Source organism: Mesoplodon bidens (genome assembly GCF_964165515.1).
Source record: "Mesoplodon bidens genome assembly, chromosome: 2".
NCBI classification, from domain to species: Eukaryota; Metazoa; Chordata; class Mammalia; order Artiodactyla; family Ziphiidae; genus Mesoplodon; species Mesoplodon bidens.
The window spans coordinates 142,055,645-142,079,965 of record NC_138177.1 but is presented as its reverse complement, the minus strand read 5'-3'; the positions used below and the strand labels follow the sequence as shown (position 1 = coordinate 142,079,965).

General features: G+C 48.3%; 1 protein-coding gene across 8 annotated transcripts in view; it reads right to left on the bottom strand.

Moving 5' to 3' along the window:
* Nucleotides 1–532: 532 nt before the first annotated feature.
* LRP8 (LDL receptor related protein 8) overlaps nucleotides 533–24,321 on the bottom strand; it is a gene marked incomplete at both ends in the record, with an annotated part of 77,172 nt that continues 53,383 nt past the window's right edge. For 6 of the 8 annotated variants that reach the window (XM_081225343.1, XM_081225344.1, XM_081225345.1 and 3 more), the window contains 13 exons: nucleotides 549–587; nucleotides 2,877–3,053; nucleotides 4,005–4,177; nucleotides 7,782–7,850; nucleotides 10,438–10,662; nucleotides 11,539–11,691; nucleotides 12,997–13,138; nucleotides 14,557–14,696; nucleotides 14,950–15,068; nucleotides 18,065–18,292; nucleotides 20,336–20,510; nucleotides 23,570–23,695; nucleotides 23,767–23,886. In XM_081225343.1, the coding sequence (XP_081081469.1) occupies nucleotides 549–587; nucleotides 2,877–3,053; nucleotides 4,005–4,177; nucleotides 7,782–7,850; nucleotides 10,438–10,662; nucleotides 11,539–11,691; nucleotides 12,997–13,138; nucleotides 14,557–14,696; nucleotides 14,950–15,068; nucleotides 18,065–18,292; nucleotides 20,336–20,510; nucleotides 23,570–23,695; nucleotides 23,767–23,886 (1,886 nt within the window). Of the gene's footprint in view, nucleotides 588–2,876; nucleotides 3,054–4,004; nucleotides 4,178–7,781; nucleotides 7,851–10,437; nucleotides 10,663–11,538; nucleotides 11,692–12,996; nucleotides 13,139–14,556; nucleotides 14,697–14,949; nucleotides 15,069–18,064; nucleotides 18,293–20,335; nucleotides 20,511–23,569; nucleotides 23,696–23,766; nucleotides 23,887–24,321 lie in introns of all 8 variants that reach the window. The other 2 variants (XM_081225347.1, XM_081225350.1) reach the window with 2 other exon arrangements.

Genomic DNA, 24,321 nt, shown 5'->3' with positions numbered 1-24,321 from the left:
TAAATTACTTATAGAACTAATCTTATCTTTGAAATATGTTAATAAATAATCTAAATGGGAGAGGGAGTTGAAGTGTTTTCTTTTTTTTTTTTTACTTATGTTGATGGATAGCCACAAAGCATAATCATTCTATTTACAAAAACAACAACTCTGAAACCTAAAAAAGCCCCCCAAAACCAAATACCCTCTGTAAATATAATTTTTAAATGATGAGTAAGCTACTGTGCCATCGGCCCCATTTGGTTATGTACATCACGTTAGTCACTCAGCAGTAGCTATTCCATGAATTCCTCATGGGTAGTGCAACCAGTTAAAAAGTGTATAAAACATTATACATATAAAAACTCTCACATCCTTTGGATGTTTGCAGTTCATCATAACTTTGTGGTTACCTTTCCGCAATATAAATTAAAAAAAATTACGCACGCACACACACACACACAGACACACAGACTCATGTACAGAAACCCTTCCATCCAGGCATACACCATCCAGGGTGTAGTGCATGGGACTGAATTCCGTGAGGCACCAAGGGAGTGGTCCCGTCCTCAGGGCAGTCCATCATCTTCAAGGCTTAATGCCACTCGCTGGGGGAGACAGAGCAAAGAGATCATCATTAGACCCATTGCAGCTATTTATTGGATCACAAGGTACCAGAAATTCTATTACTTTATAGGCAGTAGCTCACATACTCTTCAAGGTACCTCAGAAGACAGGTTTGTCATATTTATTTTACAGATGAGAAAACTGAGACTCAACGAGCTTAGACGGCATTTGTCCTGGATCATAGAGCAAGTGGGTGAACTCAGTTTGAACCCAGATCTGTATGAATCCAGAGCTATAGCTTTTTTCATTATTCTGTTCTGCCTCTGTAAAGAGGAGGGCTGCAGAGATCTAAACTTTCTCCATCCTCCCTTACAGGATTTTAGGTTTGCTCAACTCCAGTGGGTTAGCTTTGGCAAATGTTTAATCCCAGGCCATTAGCTACTTGTCTCTAGCATGCTAATCACAATCAGGAAGGTAACTGGCTGCACCCCTCCCAACTAATTATACAGAATTGGAAGGCAGTGGAGATCAATGAAGTTTAATCCCTCTTTCCCTCACCCCAACTTTCTAGTCATTAGATACTAGACTTCCCTCTGCCACAAATGGCTGACCACCCACTAACCCTTGAGCCAGTCTATTCCATTGTGGACAGTGGACTTAAATTCTTTCCTATATTGTCATGAAATCTGCTTCTTTATATCTTCCGATGTTCCCTGATTCTCTCTCTTAGACTCAGAGAGTTCTACACAGACAACCCTTGAAATTTTCAGTGTTGGTGTTCCCTTCCCTTCCTTCTGAGTGTTTTCTTCTCCAGGCTACACATCTAGCTTCCCCCACCTGGTCCTGATATAATGCTGTGTCCCACTCTTCCATTTCCTGGATACCCTCCTTTGGATAGACCCCATTGTTTCAAGACCTTTCTCCTAGCTATATGAATTTGAGTTAACCACTTCACCTCTCTGAGCCTCAGTTTCATCATGTTAAATGGGAGTAATAATAGGACCTACCTCATAGGGTTGCTGGGAAATCAAATGGGATTATGTATGTAGAGTGCTTAATGTAGCACCTAACACACATGGGGTCCAGAGTATTCTAAATCAACCTAACCAGCATAAGAGAGAACCAGACTAGCATTTTCCATCTCTGAACATTCTATAAACAATAAAAAGTAACTCCACTGCCTTTCAAATCATCTTTGGATTATTTGTGGTTTTGCATGAATGTCACGGCCTTGCTCCACTAGACTATCTTTTTCTAGTCTGTGACCCTCCCACTCTCCTCAAGATAGACCTCTAGGCCAAAGTCAGGTACCAGCAGTGATGGTGGAGCTACCTGAGAAGGGGTCAGGGGAGAGAACAGGTTGTTGAGAATACTGATTTCCACAGCTTCAAGGCTATATACCCCAAGAAATAGTGGAAAGAGCATGGGCTTTTGTGTACATACAGACAGGAGTTTGAATCCTGGTTCTACCACTTTCTAGTTGTGATCCTAGGTAAGTTATTCAACTTCTCTGAGTCTCAGTTTCCTCATCTTCAAAATGGGGCTAATAATATCAAGTATATAGGTTCCTGTAAAGACTAAACAAGAAAATACATGTAAAACACTGAGTAGTGTCTGATACACAGTAGGTTCTTACTAAATGTCAATTTCCTCACTCTTCTACTCTATTTCTCTGCAGTTGGCAGGAGCTTATTCTTCAGGCCTTAGATTCATCAGGAATAGCTCCTCCTGAGTGGTTGTTTCCTTCTGTGGAATCAATGACACTTTACATGTGCAGAGCGCTTTATAACTCACAAAGCACTCTCACATGTGTTATCTCACTTGAACTTTATAAACTTAGGCAGCAGAGAGAATGGGGGTTATTATTCCCATTTTACAAATAAAAGTAATCAGAAAGAAGAGACTGAGATCACAGAGCTGTGGAATAGTGAAACTGGGAGTCATCTCCACTCCAAGCTCAACATTTCTTCCACTGTGCCCCCTGTGATCTTTAAAAATTGGTTAAGCAACTGTCTGCTTGGATTGGCCAAGGTTAAGGATCCTCAAGGCCATCTGCTAACCCTCCTCACTTGCTCGACCTCATTTCCCACGTCTCCCGTTCACGAACAATTAGCTTCAGCAGCAATTCTGTCTGTCCTGCCCCGTACTCAGTCATTTCTTCCACATGCCATTTCCTTGGTCTGCAGCTAACCCATCTTTCCTCTTTGCCCCGACACCCAGCTCACAGTTTGCAGCCTTCTAGAACCAGAAAGCCTTCTAGGATTGACTGCACCTGCCTGGTTCATGCCCTTGCTCATCAGCCCCTCAGACTCAGAGTGGCACGGCCCTACCTTGCACTTGACGACAGGCAGCTCGGAAAGAGGGTTCTTCGGGAGTTGGTGCAGCTGTGACCTTGGTTCCCCCGGCAAGACAAAAAGCTCCTTGAGGGCAGGGGATGGGTCTTCCATTTCTCTGGTCTCCCCAAGACAGGGCTCTGCCCACAGTGGGTGATCAAAGCTGCTGATTGCCTGACAGGGGGATGGACTGGATGACCTATGAGGTCACACTCAGCCCCGACTCTGCTATACAACCATGACATCTGCTCCAGCCACTTTGTGGTCCTTGATCCCCCAACAAGCCATGCCCTGTCGTGCCTCTCAGCCTTTGCACATGCTTCTTTCTGGAATGCCACTTTCCTCCTTCTCTACGTGGAAGACTGCTATGAATCTTCCAAGGACACAGTTCTTCTGTCACCTTTGTTGATGTTTCCCTAGCATTGGTTCAACAAATACTTACTGGGAGCCAAATATGCTGTGCTAGGCACCAGGGAAACATTCATCAGACAATCCTGCCCTCAAGGAGCTCACGGTCTAGCGGGGAGACCAATGAGTAAAAAGACAAGTAGACTATAGTGTGACAGGTGCTGTGATGGAGAGAGGTGGTGAGAGAACAGAGAAACCAGGGAAAGCTTCCTAGAAGAGGGGACCCTTGAGCTTCCACCATGGCACTCAGCACACAGCTGTTCAATAGCCAGTGACTCTCTAACTCCCCCACCAGCTCCCTGGGAGCAAGTACAACACTTGGTATCTTATGTGGTACTTGGCACATAACTGGTATACATTGTTCACTGAAATGAATGCATTTGGACTGAATGGCCACAGTTGCCTTTCTAGGCCAAAGGTTCTGAAAACGTATTCAGCACAAAGACAGGCCTCTTTACTCCAGGAAGAGCCTCTAGGTACAAGGCCGTCCTGATACCCTTCTATCCCAACCACCTACCCCAGCATTCCTGTGTCCCCAGGGCCTAGAACAGTGCCTGGCACATGGTAGGTTCTTGATAAATGTCTGAAGGAGGGAAGGAGGGAGGGAGGGAGGGAAAGAAGGAAGGAAGGGAGGGAAGGAGGGAAAGAAGGGAGGAAGGGAGGGAAGGAAGAAGGGAGGAAAGGAAGGAAGGAATTCTTCCAGCAAGGAACACTTACTGCTGGATAGACATGGCCAATCTGAGCAGCCCTCCCTATGTGGAGCTCATCCTCATCCTCTTCTTCTGTCGTTTTCCTGTATACAGGGTTGTCGAAATTCATGCTTTTGGTGTTCTTCCGCTTCCAGTTTCTCCAGATCAGGTAACCACTCATGCACAGCAGGGCTATAACCACTGGAGGAAGAGACACGTTACAGTGGATCTCCAGCAGGCTCCAGCCCGTTGCCCAGACATCAGTGCATTTCTCGCCACCTCTCCAGCTTGACTGCCCCTTGTTCCCAGGCTCTGTTTCTGCATATTCTTTTTCTGCTGCTGGGAAGCCCTTCTCCTAGCTCTTCGTTCATTAACTACTCATCCTTCAAGATCCAGCTCAAATGTGAAGTCCGTCTCAACCTCTCATGGTACAGTCAGTTGTTCCCTCACGTGTGTTCCCAGACCACAGTGTTGTACTTTATATATGTGTACCCCCAAATAGACTGAGCTCTTTGAAGGCAGGGACCGTGCCTTCTTTCTCTCACTGTGCCCAGTGCCCAGTAGCGAGTAGGTGCTCAGTAACATGCTGAGTGAGTGAGTGAATTTCTTCACCACACTCTTGCCCTAATACTGCTACTTCCCTGGATTTCTCTAAGAAACCATTCTCTCCCAAAATTGGAGGGTGGAGGGTGGGGTGGGGTGCTTCTTTCCAAAGCTGGGGCTCTGCAAGAAGAGGAGCATCTCTACAAGGGAACACAGCAGGGAAACACAGGCTCTGAGTTAAAATAAATGGATATATTAATGAGTAAAGGAGGAAGTTCTCAGATAGAGCCGGGAGAAAATGGGGCAAGCAGCTTCACAAGATAGTAAGCAGTCACCCTGAGCATTCACGTGGAGGATGGGTGATAGCTATCTAGGATGCTATAGAGGGGGTTTCTACAATACTTTGATAAGATTATAGTAATCAATAATAACTGATATACATAAAGATAAGAACAGGGCAAGGATGCCTGTTATCGCTGCTAGTATTTGTTGTCCCAGAGATCTAGCTATGCAGTGAGACCGAATAAAGAATTGAAGGGCACACATGGGAAAGGGAGAAATCAAACTGTCATTAACAGATATTGTATGCTTGGAAAATCTTAGAAAAGCGGATGAAAAACATTAGAAATGATTTTAGTTCATCAAGAATCAACATAAAAAATCAATAGCTTTCTTATTAATCAGCAATAACCAATTAGAAAATGGATAGAATAAGAACACATTCGTAATAGCCCAACAAAAAACTATAAAATACTTGGGATAACCCAATAAGGAATGTGCAAGTCCTATGTGACCTATACAATTCTACTGAAGGCCATAAAAGAAGGCTCAAATAAGTAGAGAGATATGTCATGTTCCTCGATGGGAAGGTTCAATGTTGTAAAAATGTAAATTCTCCCCACGTCAATTTATATACCCAAGGCATAAGATTCCATCATAAGTTTTATAGAATTAACAAGATGATTCTAAAGTTCACTTAGAAGAGAAATTGAATAAAAACAGCTAAGAAAATGTTCCAAGAACAATAATACCCTATTAGACATTAAAACATATCATAAAGTTGTGTTTCGAGTATATAGGAATAGTATATAGGAATTAGTGGAGAATAAACAGCCTAAAAGCAGATCAAAGTATGTATAGGCACATAGTTTACAATAAAGATGACAATTCAAGTCAGAAGGAAAAGATGGACTATTCAATAATGGTCTTGTGAAAACTAGACAAGCATGTAGAAAAAAGTACTTAAATCTCTACCTCTTGCTGCATTCTAAATTCCAAATGGATTAATAATTGAATACTAAAAAATGCTTAAAATAGTAGAAAAATATATAGAGAGATATTTTAATAATTTAGAATGAGGCAGGCCTTCCTAAGCAAGACACAAAGCCCAGAAGTCATAATGTAGGAGATTAACAGATCTGATGCTTAAAGATGTTTAATTTATGCATGGCAAAAGAGATCATAAACAAATTTTAAAAATCAAGTGGCAGGATGGGAGAAATGATTTGTAACATATATTACAAAGGTTTAACATGAATTATGTATAAATATTTCTACAAATAAGTAAGAATAAGACAAGGAACCAATAAAAGAAATAAGAAAAGACTGTGAATAGGCAATTCATAAAGGATGAAATGTAAATGGCCAATACGCTTGTGAAAAGATACTCTGCCTCCCAGGGGAATATCAGGGAAAGAATATTCATCTTTCAGCCCTCAGATAAGCAGAAATTTAAAATAATGATTCTATTAGGGCAGGTTACATCAGGGAAACAGCATACACATGCCCTTCTGTGGAGCAGAGTATGGCAGGAGAGGAGTTGATTTCTCTTTCACTAAACAATGCTGAGTATTTTCCACTCTACTCAAAATGAGCCTGGAATAGTCTCACCATCATCTTTACTAATAAAGCCTTTCAAGGCCAATTCAAATGCCACCTTCTTTAGAAGTGCCACTCCCTCTCCTCCACAGAGCATCGGGTCTCTATTATAGCACCTTATAATATGTAGTAACACCTCTCTTGTATCACCTTTTTTATGATTAAGTCTGACTAAAAACTGAAAGCTCTCAAGGTCTTTTCTCTTTTCCTTCCCTGGATCCTTGGCGCCTCGCACAGTCCTTTGGATGGTGTTGAAGTTTTTAAAACATTCCCTCGCTAACTCACCACCATATTGGGGATTCTTAGGATAAAAGGGCCAAGTCCTTATCCTTGAGGTACTACACATGGGCAAGTAAGGGAGATAAAACGATGGATGGACAATCGCAATTCAAAGATCCGACCAAGAGAAGAGACTGGTATGAGAGATAGGATGTGCAGGACACTAAGTGAATATCAGGGTAAGAGAGACTGAATCAGCCCACATGGCTCTCTGTGAGGTTTAACCAAATGTTATATTCTGGCCATATTCCAAACCCACCCCACTCCCGCCCTCCCATGCCATCTCCCATTCCTGGCTTTGCCCACGCTGTCTTCACTTGCTTGGGTTGCTCTTGATCCTTCTTCACTTGGCTGATTTGGCTCAAATAACTTTTCCACTAGGAACCCTCCCCTGTCCGCTTCCTTCCTCTCCCAATTCCAAGATAAGTGCCTCCTCAGCACTTCTACTGAACTGCATATGGCTTCCTTTTAGGACTTACCATGTCAGAATCAAATTATCTGTGTTATGTGTGTCTCTCCAACAAGTCTATAAACTTTTGGAGGACAAGAACCATGTCTTACTTATTTTTAATCACCTTCCCTCCCCTTATCACAGAATCTGGTACATCATAGCTGCTTGATAAATGTTTGTTGAAAACGAAACAGAAAGAAAGCAAGATAGCACGATCTATTAAAGGAATGGCAAGCAGCTCTATGAATTTTTTTTAATGTATTGTTTTTTCTACTCGTTAATTCAACAAATACTTGATTTCCTCCCATGAGCCAGACACTGCTAAGAGCTGGGGAGAGTGGTGAGCAAGAGAGACACCAGACCTGTCCCCGTGGAGCCTACAGTTTGGCTTCACATGGCTGGTGTGTAGAGTATCAGTGAGGGGTAGTGGGGGAAATATGTGGATAGTTGTCTGGGGCCAGGTCCTGCAGAGCCTCGTGTGCCAAGCTAAGAAACCAAACTAAATCAGGACTGGGAGGTGAGCAGGAAGGCGGCCAGGGCAGAAAAAGTCAATGAGAGAGGTCCATGTGCTAAATGCTCTATTCTTCTAGTGCTTTTACCCAGACCCTGGGCAGGGTCTCTCTTTTCTCACCAGTGACTTGTGGCCACACTCACCCATAGGCACAATGATCCCAATGACAGCAGCAGTGACTGTTGAGCCCATCTTGTCACTTTCATTCCCATCTGCAAAACACAAACATTGGCAGAAGGATGCTCCATCACTGTGAGTCCCAAGTCCTTGCCGGCCTCAAGCAGTAAAAACTACCCAACTGCTTCTTGCCCCCGTTCCAGAATGATGATCCCGGCTACTGCTTAATAATTTAGTCTTTCCAGATCTTATCAGGACAGAGGTCATCTCCAGTCCACAGATGAGGAAATTGAGTCTTCTTGGGGTTTTGGGGACCCACAGAGAAGTGGCAGAGCCGGGATTCAAACCCAGGATTTGTGACCTAAATCCCTTACCCTTTCCACAGTATTTGAGTGGTAGGAAGCTCGGGGCTGAGCCCTTAGGTCTTTATGTTGCTGACTACCTGGGGCAATTGCCTTTTTCAGCCAGTATCTGTTGTTTTGTCTCTCTTATTTCTGGTGGTCTGTCTGTCCATCTGCATCATCAGTTTTTTTTTTTTTTAATAAATTTATTTATTTATTTATTTTTAGTTTTGGCTGTGTTGGGTCTTCGTTTCTGTGTGAGGGCTTTCTCTAGTTGCGGCGAGCGGGGGCCACTCTTCATCGCAGTGCGCGGGCCTCTCACTATCGCGGCCTCTCTTGTTGTGGAGAACAGGCTCCAGACGCGCAGGCCCAGTAGGTGTGGCTCACGGGCTCAGTTGCTCGGCGGCATGTGGGATCTTCCCAGACCAGGGCTCAAACCCGTGTCCCCTGCATTGGCAGGCAGATTCTCAACCACTGCGCCACCAGGGAAGCCCCCATCCGTTTATTTTTAATAAGTAATTAAAATGAGACACGTTATAGCATAGTGGAATCAAGAGCACAGGCTCCTGGGTCAGACTTCTAGGGTTCAAATCCTGGCTCTACTACTTACTACTTCTGTGACCTTGGGCAAGTTGTTATATATTATAAATATTATATTTCTTTATCTTTAAAATGGGGATAATTATACACCTACTTCCTAGGGATATTGTGAAGATTAAATGAGATAATTCATGTAAAATGCTTACTTAGCACAGTGCCCGGCACAGCCTTGCCTAGTTCAGACAGGCTAGTGAGTGGGGTAGGGGTTGTTGTGAGGCCTGAATAGGGTAGATAAAAGCACTTTCTAAACTGAAAAGTGCTTGGAAATTGTACTATATATATATATATATATATATATATTTTTTTTTTTTTTTTTTTTTCTTTTTGCGGTATGCGGGCCTCTCACTGCTGTGGCCTCTCCCGTTGCGGAGCACAGGCTCCGGATGCGCAGGCCCAGTGGCCGTGGCTCACGGGCCCAGCCGCTCCGCGGCATATGGGATCCTCCCAGACCGGGGCACGAACCCGTATCCCCTGCATCGGCAGGCGGACTCTCAACCACTGCGCCACCAGGGAGGCCCTGTACTATATATTTTTAAAAGTAGGTTGTGCCATCTTTTTCACTCTCTTACACTCATCTTCATTATAACATCTGTACAGAACTTTTTAGTTTAAAAAGCAGTTTTCCCTTGGATCCTCATGACAGCCCTCTGAGGGGTGAAGAGGAGCTATCATTTGCTCCAAGAGAGGAGACGATTGTCTCCTGGCAACGGCCCAGATGCTATCCTCTCAGTGTGTCTGTTTCTCCAAGTTACTCCAAGGGAACCTAATTATTAAGGGGAGAAAAGAGCTGCACTGCTTACAAAGTTTACTGTGGAAATGCCAGTCTCCTCTCCCTCCGGGTCCCAAGCAAACACAAGACAGTGATATTAAAGCCCAGAGCATGATGAAGCCAGTGGGGAGTCTCCCCTGGTCGGAGGCTCGGCCCAAGTGAAAGGGACTGGACTTCACACACGACCCACCTGCCTCTCCGAACTTCAGGGTAAGCGCTCAACTCTGAAAATCTAGCTCCTGCTGGCAAGATGGGCCTGATTATTAAGGTGCTACCATGCTGCTTAGTTTCTGGGCCATGCACATATGGGAAAAACTTTAAAAGACAGTTTATCCTCTTAAATGAACTCCCCCTAGCAGGTAACTCAATTTAAAAGGTACCTGCTGGCTAATAAGACAGAACATTTCTAGCAGTGACAATTATTGCTCCCGATGATTTAATAAGCGGTGAACTTAATTATTTTCATCCCAGGGTTTGCAGAGAGGCACTAACAGACCATAGTTATGGATATTACTATATGGGGAACCTACCGAGAGTGCTGAGAACTGAGACCAGGGCATCTGAAGCTTCCAAATCTGAGGGATGCTCCCTCATACACGTCAGTAACGTGTGATACAGACACACTATCAGAGTCAGCAGAGGCTGTGTGCGTGAGCACTTCTGTTTACACGGATGCCTCTGTCTCTCATGGCGACCTTGTGAAGCAGGTAGGGGAAGGGTTATTATTATCCCACTTTGTAGGTGAGGAAACTGAGGCTCAGAGGTAGGAAGTAGCTTCCCTCAAGACCCTCTATAAGGTAGGAGCACCTATGACTCCTAAATTGCGTGCTGGCACTCTTCCTCCCGCTGCTTCCTCCTTGAAGACAGTCAATATTTAGCTCTGGTATGACCACTTCTTCCCACAGACCCCCCGATCCTGGCTTCCCTAGGACCCTCCCGTGACATGAAAGAAGGCAGAACTCATTTCCTTACAGTGCTGGGAGTGGTTGCTGGTTGCAGGGCTTGGGGTAGACGGGCTGATGCTGGGAGCCCTGGGGACACTAACTGAGCTTGGGACCGCTGCTGCCAGGCTCGGTGTCTCTGTGCTGTGGTTCTGGTAGGCGGGGCTGTGGACGGTGGTCCCAGGGGCTCTGGTGGTGTCGGCTACTGTCCTCGTTGTGGTGGAGGCTAATGTCGTAGTTGAGGTAGACTGAGGTGCTGCAGGGGAAATATCATGAAGGTTACTGGACAAAGAATTTTGCTGTTTTAGTGCCTAAATTATTGTCTCAATGAAGTATACTTATGAACTCATCCTCATGGCTCAGCTCAAACTCCTTCCCTAATCCTACTGAATGGGCTATGATTTTTACTTTAGCTGAATGCCAAGCATCTTGTCTGTGTTTATACTGCATTTCAATTTGATAAAGATGAGTCATTAGGACAATGCTGTAGAATTAGGTGTGGGTAAGACCACGATAAAAGACTGGGAGGAGTGGAAATTATATAAATCTAGAAGCAGTTTGCATGTATACTGGTACACTATTAAGTTCAAATTCTCACTCCACTTTAAACAATTGAACCTGGAAATCATGAATGCTGCAGCAGACTTATGCTCAAACAAAAGGCCTCGTGCCTTCATCAAGACTGGAGGATGGATATAAATTTATATGGTTGAAGTATTAACTGACTGTTCGTCCCAATCATATCACAAAAGGGCTGCTAGACAGTGTGTTAAGTTCTGGGTGAGAAACAGGCAAGATCATAGTCACCTGCATATACATAGTAATCAAAGCCATGGGGATCAAGGTTTCTTAATTTGAGGTCTTCAGGGGATTCCTGATCCCCCTGAAACTGAATTTAAGATGTTGTATGTGTATGTGCATTTTTCTTGGGAGTGAGAAGAGAAAGCCTTGGAGGGACCCTATGGGACACCAGCATTCAAGGTCGGTACAGAAGAGGAGCCTGCAAAGGCAACAAGTAGCCAGAGAAGATGGAGGAAGACCAGGCGCTCATGGTTTTCCAGAAGTCAAGGAAAATTTCAGCAGAAGGGGTCTGGCATTGCCAGGAGCCATCCCTCCCAGTAGCTCTGCTCACCTCGGTAGCACCTCTTCATGTCAGGGCCCAGTCGCATTGTGTCAGGACAGGCACAAGTGTACTTGGGAGAGTGGCTGGACATCTGAGGAGCAGGAAGGCACAGGTACTCACAGCCTCCATTGGGCTGGGCACTCAGCTCGCAGGCATCTGCAGCTAATGGCACAGAGAGAGATGGGGAGAGAGTACTGGGGCACAGACAGGATGTGCCAGGTTCTCCCTCCCCCACGTACGAGGCCCTTCCTAGTCAGCTAAATCAAAACGCTTTCTCTACTACTTTTACTGGGCACCTTCCGTCACTGTACCTGCTGTTTTATCCCCACTCTTTCTTCCTTTTCTTTTTTTTAACATCTTTATTGGAGTATAATTGCTTTACAACGGTGTGTTAGTTTCTGCTTTATAACAAAGTGAATCAGCTATACATATACATATGTCCCCATATCTCTTCCCTCTTGCGTCTCCCTCCCTCCCACCCTATCCCATCCCTCTAGGTGGTCACAAAGCACCGAGCTGATCTCCCTGTGCTATGCAGCTGCTTCCCACTAGCTGTCTATTTTACGTTTGGTAGTGTATATATGTCCATGCCACTCTCTCCCTTCGTCCCAGCTTACCCTTCCCCCTCCCCATGTCCTCAAGTCCATTCCCACACTTTCATTTAATGCTGATGACAACTCGGAGGGGAGGGTGTGTGTTATGCCCAGGTTAACAGATAAAAGACTGTGGCTCAAAGAGAATAAACTTGTCAAAGTTATACCTCTAGTAATTTTGGAGACAATTTAAATTGAGGTCTGTTGGACTCCAAAGTCCATGTTTTTTTCTCCCTATGCCACATGCCATATCTCTTTCTTATTTAAATTTCTAATCTAGAATCAGGCACCAACCTTATCTCCTTACCCCTTTTTGCTTTCCCACCTTCACCCTTCCCATTACAGTTAGAATGAGTATATCCTAGTGACAGAGGAAGGGACAACCTAACTGTAGGATTCCTGGCGTCTGTTGCCAACCAGCAAGCTGACTTACTGATGGCCCTAGGATACATTACTTTGCACCACTGCAAAGTACGAACAAATAGCAAATGAGAAGCAATGTGCTCCTTTATGGCAGAAGGAGCTCTGGAATCCGACAGGCCTAAGTTTAGGCTTCAGCTCTACCACCCGCTAATGTTATTTTACCTCTACGAGCTACTGTTTCCTCCGCTGTTAAATGAGAACAGTAATATCCATACTTTGTAAGACTGGCAAAAATGGGACATTTGTATATTTATTTATTTCTACCCAGCCTTAGTCCACCAAGAGCTGGAGGCAAAATGAAGTAAAATATGTGACAGCAAGGCAGTCCACCAATGACAGGGACAGCTGCCACTACTTCTGGGGATGCTGAGACATGACATGAATGTGGATACAGCCTGCCTACTAGAGGGAGGGGATGTGGGCAGGGGACCTGGGACTGGGGAAGGCTCACCTCTTGGCTGCTTCAGCTCATGGAAGATGACAATATCATGTGGGTTATTGAGGTTCTCAGCCAGGACGGAGATTTCCAGGCCACTGAGCCGATTTGCACTGAAAATGGCCTCATTCTCCAGGTCTGTCCAGAATACCTTGTCCTGTGGGGTACACATACAGAGGATGGGAAGCCTAGAGCTTAAACCCATGACCTCAGCCTGAGGGCTCGGCCTCAAACCATAGTCACAAGAACTGCTCTGGCCTCTCCTCTGAACTCTCTTGTCCACAGATTCATAGTGGGACTCTCAGCTCTGATCTGTGGCATACGCTCTGGTTCCCTTCCGTCTCAGAGGGTTATTCAGTGTTTTGGCCTGAAGGCTGCTCATTAAGGCTGAGCTAGGCCTGCTTCCTGGAGTTCAGCAGAAACCAAGGTTGGGTCTCTGTAGCTGTTACCATTACTAGGGCCTGGGACCAAGATTGGAGAGGATGTATGATCTGGTGAGCACTACCCCTATGGGGCCTCCTACAGCCTCCGGGTATACACGCATACACATCCAATGGTTGGTCCATACAAGCCTAAATGTGTACCTGTAGGCAAATTCACATTTATAGGTACAACCGTGCAGCCTCATGTACAGATCTAGACACATACCCACATGCTCATCTACACACCCAAAGGCACACTTGTACCTAAAATGAACTTGTCTAAGTACTGGTATGCATATTTACACTCACAAGCACTAGCACATACAGGAATGCACATTTTTAAACAGACGCATTTATGTATACACAGGCACATACACATACATGCCACATATACGCACAAGCACAAACACGTGTCTGAACACACCTGTCTTTTGAAGCAGAGGCTGGACTTGGGAGCTGGAGCTTTGCCCACAATTTCAGAGCTGTGCTAGGTGATGTCACTCCAAGCAAATATTGCCAATGCCCACCACAGGCCACTGTCCCCTTGCTTTCCCTCCCCTTGGTGGCAGAGTTAGATTTGGGGAAGAGGTATGGGTGTGTGAGAACTTGGTCGCTTCTGGCTTCCTCATTCCCCAAGGAGAAAGGTTGTTAGGGTCAGAACACAGGAGGGTCTTGACTCTTCACCCTCCTGTGAGCTTCTTGAGGACTGGGATGATGTCTGATTCACTTCTATGACCCTAGGGTCCAGCAAAGGTCAGTGAGAGTGTGCTGAATTGAATAGCATCTCTCAGGCCATTTCCAGTAGTAAATAATACTAAGGAAATGTGTATTCCTTTTCCCTTTCTTTATTGGGTACCTTCTGTATACGTGGGTACAGTGCTGGGTGCTGAGGGTACCTGGTCTGGCAACTTACCTGTGAGAAGTGCTCTGAGGGAGGGGCCTTGGGGAGGAAGCACAGGAAAGGCTGCCAGGTGGACAAGGGGCTGCATAGCCTCTGTTTTCAGACAGCTCACATATTGTGGACAAACAAGCCAGTCAGCTTCCCTGTCCCTTTGTTTCCACTTGGACGAGTCTCAGGGAGTCATCCTATTTGAACAGCCTTTCCTAGGCTTCAGCTTCCTGATGGGGCCATGCCTCCCCTCACGGAGCTCACCTCAAACACAGCTATCCCGAAAGGGTGGCTCAGGAAGTCAGGGGAGGAAATCAGCATCTTCCTGTTGCCTCCACTGAAGTCAATGCTGGACAGCTGGTGCAGTTTGGAGTCCACCCAGTACAAGCGCTGGTTCAGCAAATCTTGAGGAGGAAAAAGGGACAAAGGGATCGGGTTGTGAGCCTGGGACCACAGCCTGGATTTCTGCTCCTCTGTGCCCCTTCCCTGCCCACATCTCCAGGCCGGGCCTCAGAAGGAGGCCAGCCCAGGGCAACTATCAGGAAACACAGGCAGTGGCACTATAAGGGGACACAGCAACAAGACCCATGGAGCCCCAGGCAGTGGTCAGCACCAGGCACTAGAACAGGCCCCCCAGCCGGGGAAGGCAGGGCTCACCCAGGGTGATTCCGTTGGGCCACTCAATACCGTCTGACACCAGTGTCTGCCGGTGCATACCGTTGAGCCCAGACTTCTCGATCTTAGCCTCGTACCCCCAGTCAGACCAATACACGAACCTAGAAGAGAGAAGAACCCAATGGGCTTCTTGTCAGGGGACATGATTGGGGTGGTGTGGGTCACAAGGGCTCAGTGGCCCTCTGAATATTGAAGATTATGCTTAGTGAGGACTGGAAAGACCTCTGAAGTTCATGGAAGCCATCAAACCTTAGCATTGGCAGGCGTGTTGGTCTTCGCCTTATCTGAGTGCCTGGAGAAGCCTGTATTCCCCGAGTCCACCTGACCTCGGCGGAACAGCCTGTCAGCCCACCTGTCCCACTTCAGCAGCTCCAGCTCCAGCCTTAGCATGCCAGAGCAGGAAGGGAAGGGCCCTGTCAACCCTCTTACTTTCCTGGTTGACAGAGGAGAAAGCCGATGACCTAGCCAGGGTCACACAGCTAGAACTCTGTCCAGGGCTTCTCTCTCTTTTTTCTTGAACATTTATTGAGTATTTACTAGGTGAGTGGCCTCATCTCATGTACTTACAAATGCAGTAATCACTGCCCCTCTAATCCAATCCCTACAGAGCAGGCAAAATGAGCTTCTAAAAATGGAAATAAGTTGTCATTATCCTGTTTTTTTAAATTGAGATATAATTGACATATAACACTAGTTGCAGGTGTACAACATAATGATTTGATATTGCAAAATGAGCACCACAAGAAGCTAGTTAACATCCAGCACCACACATAGCTACAATTTTTTTTTCTTATGATAACTTTTAAGATCTATTACTCTCCAGTTTTTAAACTTTATGATCGTTTCTCCTATTGACCTTAAAATCAGATCCCAAATCCTTACCACATCCGATAGGGCTCTGCATGACTAGGTCCCTGCCTACCTCTCTGGCTGTCTCTCCTGCCACCACTGCCCACTTCCCTTACAAACTCCACACCCGCCCCCAGGGCTTCTCTTAGATCCTTCAGGGCACCAAGACCTTCACAGAGCCTTTGCCCCAACTTGTTTGCCATTCAGAACATCTTTTCAGTAGAGAACCTTCCTCTGACCCTCAATGTAAATAGGTTCTCCCTGTTATTGACTCTTAAAACACCCTGTTTTTTCCTTCCAGAGTGCTCACACCATCAGTTATTTACGTATGCATTCAGTATGTGGCGTATTTGTTTACTGTCTGTTTTCCCCACTAGTCTATATGCTCCACTGAGGGAAGGCTCCTCATCTGCCTTACTCCTCATTTTGTACCTGGCAGGTAGCTCGTGTGTGGCATATAGGCCTTATTTACTATTTGTTGAACGAAGTAGCCTCACAATTACCCCAGGAGGGTATAATTATTAGTCCCATTTTACAGAGGAGTAAACTGTGGCTCAGAGAGGCTGACTTCCCTAAGATCACGTTGTGAATAAGTAGTAAGGCCAGGCTTCAAATTCAAGTTCAAATTAAGTTGGACTCTAAAGCCCACGTGCTTAATCCCTCCCAAAATGCCTCTGCTGAAACCTGGTGTCAAGCCAAGGCCTGCTCCAGGCTAGGGGGCTGCGTGGTTGTTGTGGATCCCTTCCATTTGCCACTTTGGATCCCATCGCCATTCTGCTCTGTATACCAAAAGGCTGGCGCATGTGGGAACCACATCAATGGGCTGGGCTCCCTAGCCGTCTGGCTCCCAGTTGTATTCAGCAAAATATCGGAGGGGAAGGGGAGAGACTGAGGTCAGGATGTCTATTCCCCTAACTGCCCCCTACAAAGGTGCCTCCAGCTGGCTAATGCCCTAAAGGTGACCCTCTCTACCCTGCTCTTTCCTTCCCAACTCGGGTAACCCTCCCTGCTCCTGCCCCTCAGGCCTGTTACCTGTTACTAGTCCAGGATAGTGCATTAGACCTTACCCGCTCCTTTGTAAATAGTCCCTTTATTAACCGGCCTTAAATTATCTTAAAATGAGTGTGCAGTGGGTTTCCTGGCAAGACCCTGACCAAGCCACAATGGACCAGGAATGGGCTGGGGGTAACTATATGGTTTGGGGGACATGGCAGGTGCAGCCCCAGGTCTGTGTGATAGCAGACAGAGAACAGGGTTGAGGTGGGGGTTAAATGAGATGACTCAGTTGTCTGCAGAGTGCCTGGATGCACCTGTGCGTGCCTATTAAGCAGCAGCTGTCAGTCACCTCCCAAGGCCACGCACACCCTCTCAGGTGGCCAGCCTCACCCCCGGCTGCCCTCACTGGAAGAAGAGGGTTTTCTTATCCCTGCTTAACAATTAAGGAAACAGCAGTAGGAAGAAGCTGGTGTTCCTGGTAAACATAATATGATGCAGCTGCTTAAAAACCACGCCCTCTCAGGACATCCCCACGGAGGGAGGGAGGGAGGGAGGGAGTCCTGCTCTGTTCAGAATCCCTACCCCTGATATGGAGGCCTGGGCAGAGCAGGGCAGAGCAGGGCAGCCTGGGGGGTGAGGGGCCCAGAGGCTGTGGGCCACAGGGATGGGGATGGAGGTGGGCAGGCTGGAGCAGAGCTGACCCAGTAACCTCAGTCCTCAGATCTTGCTGGCTGTCCTGCAGGGCAGGGAGTAGACATGCTAGAGGTAACTCCTAGGCCAATGGAGGAAGTCGAAGAGAGGCAGATATGGGAATATGAGAAAGAAACAAACAAAAGAATACTTTCTAACGGGCAGAGCTGCCCCAAAATGAAACAGGCCGTATGACAAGTAACAAGCTCCTGTCTCTGGAAGTGTGAGCAGTCGCCAGGTGCCCACCTGCAGCGCGCAGCAGCCTGAGGGAAGACTTCCTGCCCCAGGAGCGTCTACCAGGCAATTTCTAGCGCCCTACTCGGCTCTGAGATGCTCTGGTTCTATGATATGGTGAGAGAGTAGCAGAGTCCTGGGAGCACCCTGGCGACCAATGCGCAAGGGACCCTTGGTCAGGGGTTCACAGGCTGAGGGGCCCGCATGGACTTTCTTCCCTGTGGCTTGTGTCTGGGTGGCCCAGGGCCCTCCAAAGCCCTCAAGGTAGCTCTTGTGACAGACACATGAAGACTGAGCGCCTAGGGCAATTTGGGGTGGGAACACTCACCCTTGCAGGGGGTCGACGGCAATGGCCCGGGGTTCACTGAGGTCACGGCTGAAGAGAGTGCAGCGGCGTCCGCCATCAACTGTGGCCACTGAGATGGTCTTGTTGCCCGAGTCGGTCCAGTAGATGTGCTTGTGGACCCAGTCCACTGCCAGGCCCTCTGGAGAGTGCAGCTGCTCATCAATGAGGACCTCCTGCTCTGCCGGGTCGCTGGCTTTGTCCATGTAGGCGCTAGGAGCAACCAGGGCTGGCATGGGCAGGTGTGCCACCCCCCCCACCCCGGGCCCATCTGGAGCCGCCCTTCCCCTCTCTCTTCCCTCTGGGCCACAGCAGCGCATTGGAGAGGAACTTGGCTAATTTCCATTCAACACATTCCCTGGGCCACCAGGGTAAGGATACAGGCTCAAGTCAGCCACAGTCTCTGGCCTGGAGGAGCTCAGTTTAGTAGGGACAGAAATTTACAGCCAGATAATTACACCAATACACTGTGATTACGGAAAGTATCAGAGGCTATAGCAGCAGAGAAATGGAGACTACATCATCCTGGAGGGCTGGAGAAAGCCTTGTAGCTGAGCCCTGAAGGACCAGTTTGTCAGGAACACAAAGAACAGAAGGCAGAGGGAACAGCATGTGCAGATGCCGAGGCGTGTGTTCTGGAACAGTGAAGGATCCGGTGGGGGTGGAGTGGGGCAGGTGGGGTGTAAGACAGGAAGTAAGTGTAGGCAGGGGCCACATCCTGATGGGCTCTGCATGCCACGCTAAAGGCTCAGGATTTCACTGTGGAGGGGTAACTAAACAGGTCGGAGGACATGGCCAGATAGGCATGTTAGATCACTGTGGCACCTGCAGAATATGCGAGGAGTTGGAGGAGGAGGGAATGAAGGCAGGGAGACCAGTTAGGAGGCTGTGACCGCATCCAGGTGAGAGACGAAGAGGGTGTGCAGAAGGGCTGAGGCAGTAAGAATGGACAGAAGGGGCCACAGTACAGCTGACACTCAGGAGGCAAAATGAGCAGGGCTTTCTCTCTCCCAAATGCCTTATTTCCCAAGGTTTTCTTCTCCACATACCCTCTCTTTGGGTGATTAGTTCCACAGTGCCCACGGCCATCCACAGCTCTGACCCTCTGATCCTGACAACTGTCTAAGTTCCAGACTATAAAGCCAACTGGCCCCCGTCGGACGTCCCATGGACACCTTGAACTCAACACATCCCAGACTGTTCATCCCCATTCCCCTCCTCTCAGCCACACAGACAGACTGCCTACCCCCCACCCGAAGCTCCTCCCCTGCTCCCATCTCAGAGAACGGTACCACCGTCCACGAAACCTCCCAAGCCGGAAACTGAAACTCCCAAAGTGAACCTGGGAATTCATTTTGACTCCTCCTCCCACAGCTCCATACCCAGGGCATCCTCAAATCCTGCCTCTTTCCGTCACAACCATCGGACAGGCGCTGCTCAAGCTGGTTCTGGGTGTGCGAGCGTGAGTGAGTGTGTCTGTGTGTGCTGGGGTGTGACAGGCATCGAGCTGTCAGGGAGCAGCACTCGCACTGCTTCCATCCATCCATCCACCATTCGTTCAACAGTCCGCCCAGTGCCTGGTCATCAGCAGTCCTGCCAAGTGCATCTCAGGACAAAGAAAGGGGGCCTGGGCATGCAGAGGCTCCCAGGAGAGAACCTCCTTGTGTGTGCGAGGAGCCTTCCCAAGCGCCAGAGTCCACTGACTGTGGTGTGAAGGGCTGGATTGCCGGTAGTGCCACCCAGGAAGACTTCCTTGACCGCCAGTTTGGGTCAGAGGCCTCCTCTATACTTTTCCCTCACGATCATCACAATGGATTTATCTATGCTCTGAGTGGGACCCTCCAGGCAGGACCAGGTCTGAGTCATCTTTGAGTCCCCAGCATCCAACACACACATACGTGAGCTGCTCTGAAAATCCCAACCAAAGCCCAGACAGAGGCTTCTTCCTTTCCGCCCTGGCTGAACATTTCCTGTGTCTCGCACTGCCCCATCAGGCCGCTAGAGGTCAGTCAAAGCCCCCATGTGTGGGGCTCAAAGCTGCTCGCCCATCCAAGTCCTCAGTCCCAGAAGGCCCCGCAGGTGGAGAAGTCCTGGCAGTTCCACAACCGCTGTGATCCCCCATGCCTTCCTAAGCCCCATCTCTGTCCTGGGGAAATATAGAGGCAGAAGGGGTGCAGAGGCCACCCTTCCTCTCCTTCTTTGTTGGTCCCAGCCCCGCCCCCCAGGCCTGGTTGCAGGACCCAGGCCTCGACTCACCTGTAGATCTTGCGGTAGGAGAGGTCACACCAGTAGATGCGATTGGTGGCAACTTCGACGTCCAGCGCCACGACGTTCTTGAGCATGGGGATGAGACGCGAGTAGTCCCGCTTCACCAGGTCTATCCTCCGCACTTCGTGCCGGTTGGTGAAGATTAGGGATGGGCTTCTGCCAGCTGCCATGCAGGGGGGGTTGAGAGGAAAAGGGTCAGTGCAAGAGGCGGGGGATCTGGAGACCAAGGCTCTGCCACTGGTTTGCTGGGGGACTCCTCATTTCCTGTAAAAAGTGGTGACGACTCCTACCTCACAGGTTAAAGAAGCAGGTGAAATGATGGGTACAAAAAGCATAAGATGCAAAGCACCACGCGTAACAGAGGGGTTTTTATTCTTTTTATCGCACTCAAACTCCCCCCAAATCTTTGATGACTCCCCATTTCCTCTGGCCTGCACGGAAGGCCTTCTGCAGCATGACCCCAGCTCCCTGTCCAGCCTCATCACTCACCCCCCTAACACCTTGATTCCGGCCACCAGACTACCTGTCATCACCTCGCCACGGCAGAGCTTTGCTGCCTTGGGGCCTTTGCTCAAGCTGTTCCTCTACCTAGAATGCATTTCTCCCCAGCAGCTGCCACCTCCTCTGCCTGGGCCCCACTGCAGTGTTCAAGAAGGGGCAACATGAGCGTTAAATGATTTAGAAAGATGACTGAGGCTGCAGAATGGAGCACGGACCTCAGGGCTAGGGGTGAGACTCGAGGGAGGAGATTCAAGGAGGTCGTTGTGAGTCTTTAGTTTATACAGAGTGTATTGGCATGAGATGAATCTGCAGATGCTGGCAGGGACCAGATCACAAAGGATCCTGTGGTCCAGGGGAAGAGTTTGCACTTTATTCTGAGCCAATAGCAGGGGTGGGATGTGTATAATATGACACAGACTATATACGTGCAAAGGGACAACACACAACCTCCCGTGTATACACAAACCCATTTTTAGATTTAGGATTAGATTTTAGGAAGATCTTCAGTGAGCTAGACATTCCTGGCTACTCCATGGGGAGGGTCACTGTCCCCCAGGCCTATGAGGGCCTAGCACTTCGCACAGGCCGCCACTCCTCCAGCCTGTTTTCAGGTGGAACGGGCCACTCTCAGGCACCTGCAATACTGAATGGCAACACCTGCCCCTGGAGCTGCCTGTACCTTCTCCCCCTCTTGTTTTCCAGCTGACACTTCTGCAGGCCACCTGGTTCCTGTCACTGTCCATCTGTGCCAGGCTAATGTGCTCTCTGGGGACAGGGTAGGACCAGCATAGAGCCAGGTGGGGCCTGGGGCTGGGTGTGTGACCTGTGTGTAGTGATGGAGATTATTTCAAAGCAGGGTTGGGGTGACAGGGAAGGTGTGGGACAAACAGATACCATGGAAAAATAGAGGTCTAAGCACAAGGAGAAAGGAGGAAAGCTGGATTCAAGGCCCAGCTCTGCCACTGACAAACTGTGATTTTCCTCACCTCAAAATGAGAGCAAAGACACTTCATCTTCCTGAGGGCAGGAGCTGGGTTACAGGGTACCTTGAGGTGATTTCTACTGAGAGCTGTGACTGTGACAGGAACCCTGTGTGTTTATGATTTGAGTTTTTGTGTAACTGCACTTTAGATATTCACACGTAGGGGTTTGTGTATTCATGGGCCATTGTATGTTGTCTCCACTGAACGTATGTAATCCCGGTTCTGTGTCACACCTGTCCCATGTGGGGGTAAGAACAGGTTGCATGTTACATGTGATGGGCTAATGTATGTGTGGTACATTGTGCAGTTTGGGTGGTATATGTTTTGGGTTTACGGGTTACTTCTCAATTATTGTAGCTGCTGTGTTGTTATAACCTATAGAATGGGTATTCATGCATCTGAATTCCAGGTTCATATATCCAACAGCCTACACAATACTTTGCTTAGATGTCTAAACAGTTTTGTTAAACTTAACATGTCCAAATCAATCTAATATTCTCCCAAACCTGCTTTTCTCACCGTCTTTCCTAACTCCATAAATAGCGATCCTATTTTTCCAGTTAGTTCGTCAAAAACCTTGGGGTCATCTTTGACTCCTTTTTTTTCTTTCACATCCTACATTTAATTCATAAGCAAATCCTGCTGCTTCAAAATAAATCCTGACCTTCAAAATATATTCATACTTTCATACTGTCCACTTCTCATTATTCCCACGCAAGGCCCTGATCCAAGCCACCATCACCTCTCTCCTGGCTGACGGCAAGGACCTCTGCAGCAGTTCCCCCGCTTCCTCCCTTGGCCCCGACAGTCTATTCCCAACAGAGCCGCCAGAGGAAGTCGGTTAAAATGTAAGGCACACCCTGTCCCTCTACTCTGAACCCACAAAGGCTTCCTTCCCCCTGACTGACAGTGAAACCAAGAGTCAGCCCTTAGAATGGTCTCGAAGGCCTTTGTGATCTGCCCCCAAGTCACCTCTTGGACTTCATCTCCTCCTATGCCCCTTGCCCTGGCTGCCCTGGCTTCCTCGTTCTTATCTGAACACAGCAGGCATGCTGCTGCCTTTGGTTCCTGCAGGTAATGCATGGCTCACTCCTTCATCTCCTTCTGGTCTTTATTCAAATGTCACCTTCTCAGTGAGGGCTTTCCTGACCACTCTATCGAAAACTATAACTTCTCTACTTTATATTTCTTCTGAACCCTCATCACCATCTGCCATGCACTGTACTTATTTTTCTGATTTCTTGTCTGTCTCACCAACTGGAGTGTAAGTCCCATGAGGATAGACAGGGATTCATGTCTGTTTTGCTTACTGCCGAATCCCTAGTGCCTACAACAATGTTAGGTGTTCAGTGTAAAGAACTGAATAAAACAAGTGAATTCCGTTGGCTGACGTGACGATCAACGTTAGGTCTGCACGTGGCCTGCTCTTTGTATGGGCTGCCCGTGCCGTACGTAGCCAGCACGGTCCAGCCTGTGTCTGGCACTGTGTGTCATGCGAGTGCAGACTCTGTGGGCTGTACCGGGTGGCGCTGTGCAGCGTCTGCGTGGGTGTTCATGCACAGTGCATCATGTGCGTGCTGAATATTTACACTCTGAGCACCGTGTGTGCAACCTGCCATCTGTGTGTGTATACGCAGGTGTGCACACCTGCACCTCACGTATGTGAAGCACACTGCTTCCTGGACTCCCTCAGAGCTGCTCCCCTGCCCACCCCCCCGCCACCTTGCGGTGTCCATACCGACGGCCTTGCAGTTCTTGGTCAGGGTGTCCATCTCGTAGCCAGGGTGGCACTCGCACTTAAAGTAGCCCTTGTAATTGACACAGATCTGGCTGCAGGCATCTGGGTCCTCACACTCGTCAATGTCTGTGGGGGGGGAGCAAGGTCAGAACTGGCCGGAGGAGCCGCCTCCTGGAGGGGCTCGGGGAGGGGCTCACCACCACAGGTCTTCTGGTCCAGGAGCCGGTAGCCCGATGGGCACGTGCACTCAAAGCCGATCTTGAGGTCAGTGCAGATGTGGGAACAGCCGCCATTGTTGTGCAGACACTCGTTCAGCCCTGGGGAGGGACGTGGGCTCCTGAGGGTCCCGGAGCTCAGACTGGGGAGGGGGCAGGACAGGGATGGGCCTAGAGCTGAAGCAGAGACTCAGGGCAGCGAGCTTCCCCCCAGAGCCTCACTGAGCCTCAGCCTCATTAGCCAGGCGACTGGGCAAGAGGAGGCTCAGAGAGGGCCAGGTCACATAGACAGGACAGAGTGGAACCAGAACTCGGGTCCTTTGCCTCCCAGGCCAGGGCTCTGCCCACCACCAGGCTGAAGGCAGCTAGGCTGCCTGAGGTCTTTCCTTTCACAAACACGTTTCTTATGGCTCCTCCTTCCTTGTGACCTCAGAGTTGAAGGTGCCTGCAGGTACCACGTCCAACCCTCAGGTACCCCAAGAATCCCTTCCGAAATGCCCTTGCTTAAACACCTCCAGCCTCGGGAAGCCTGCTTCC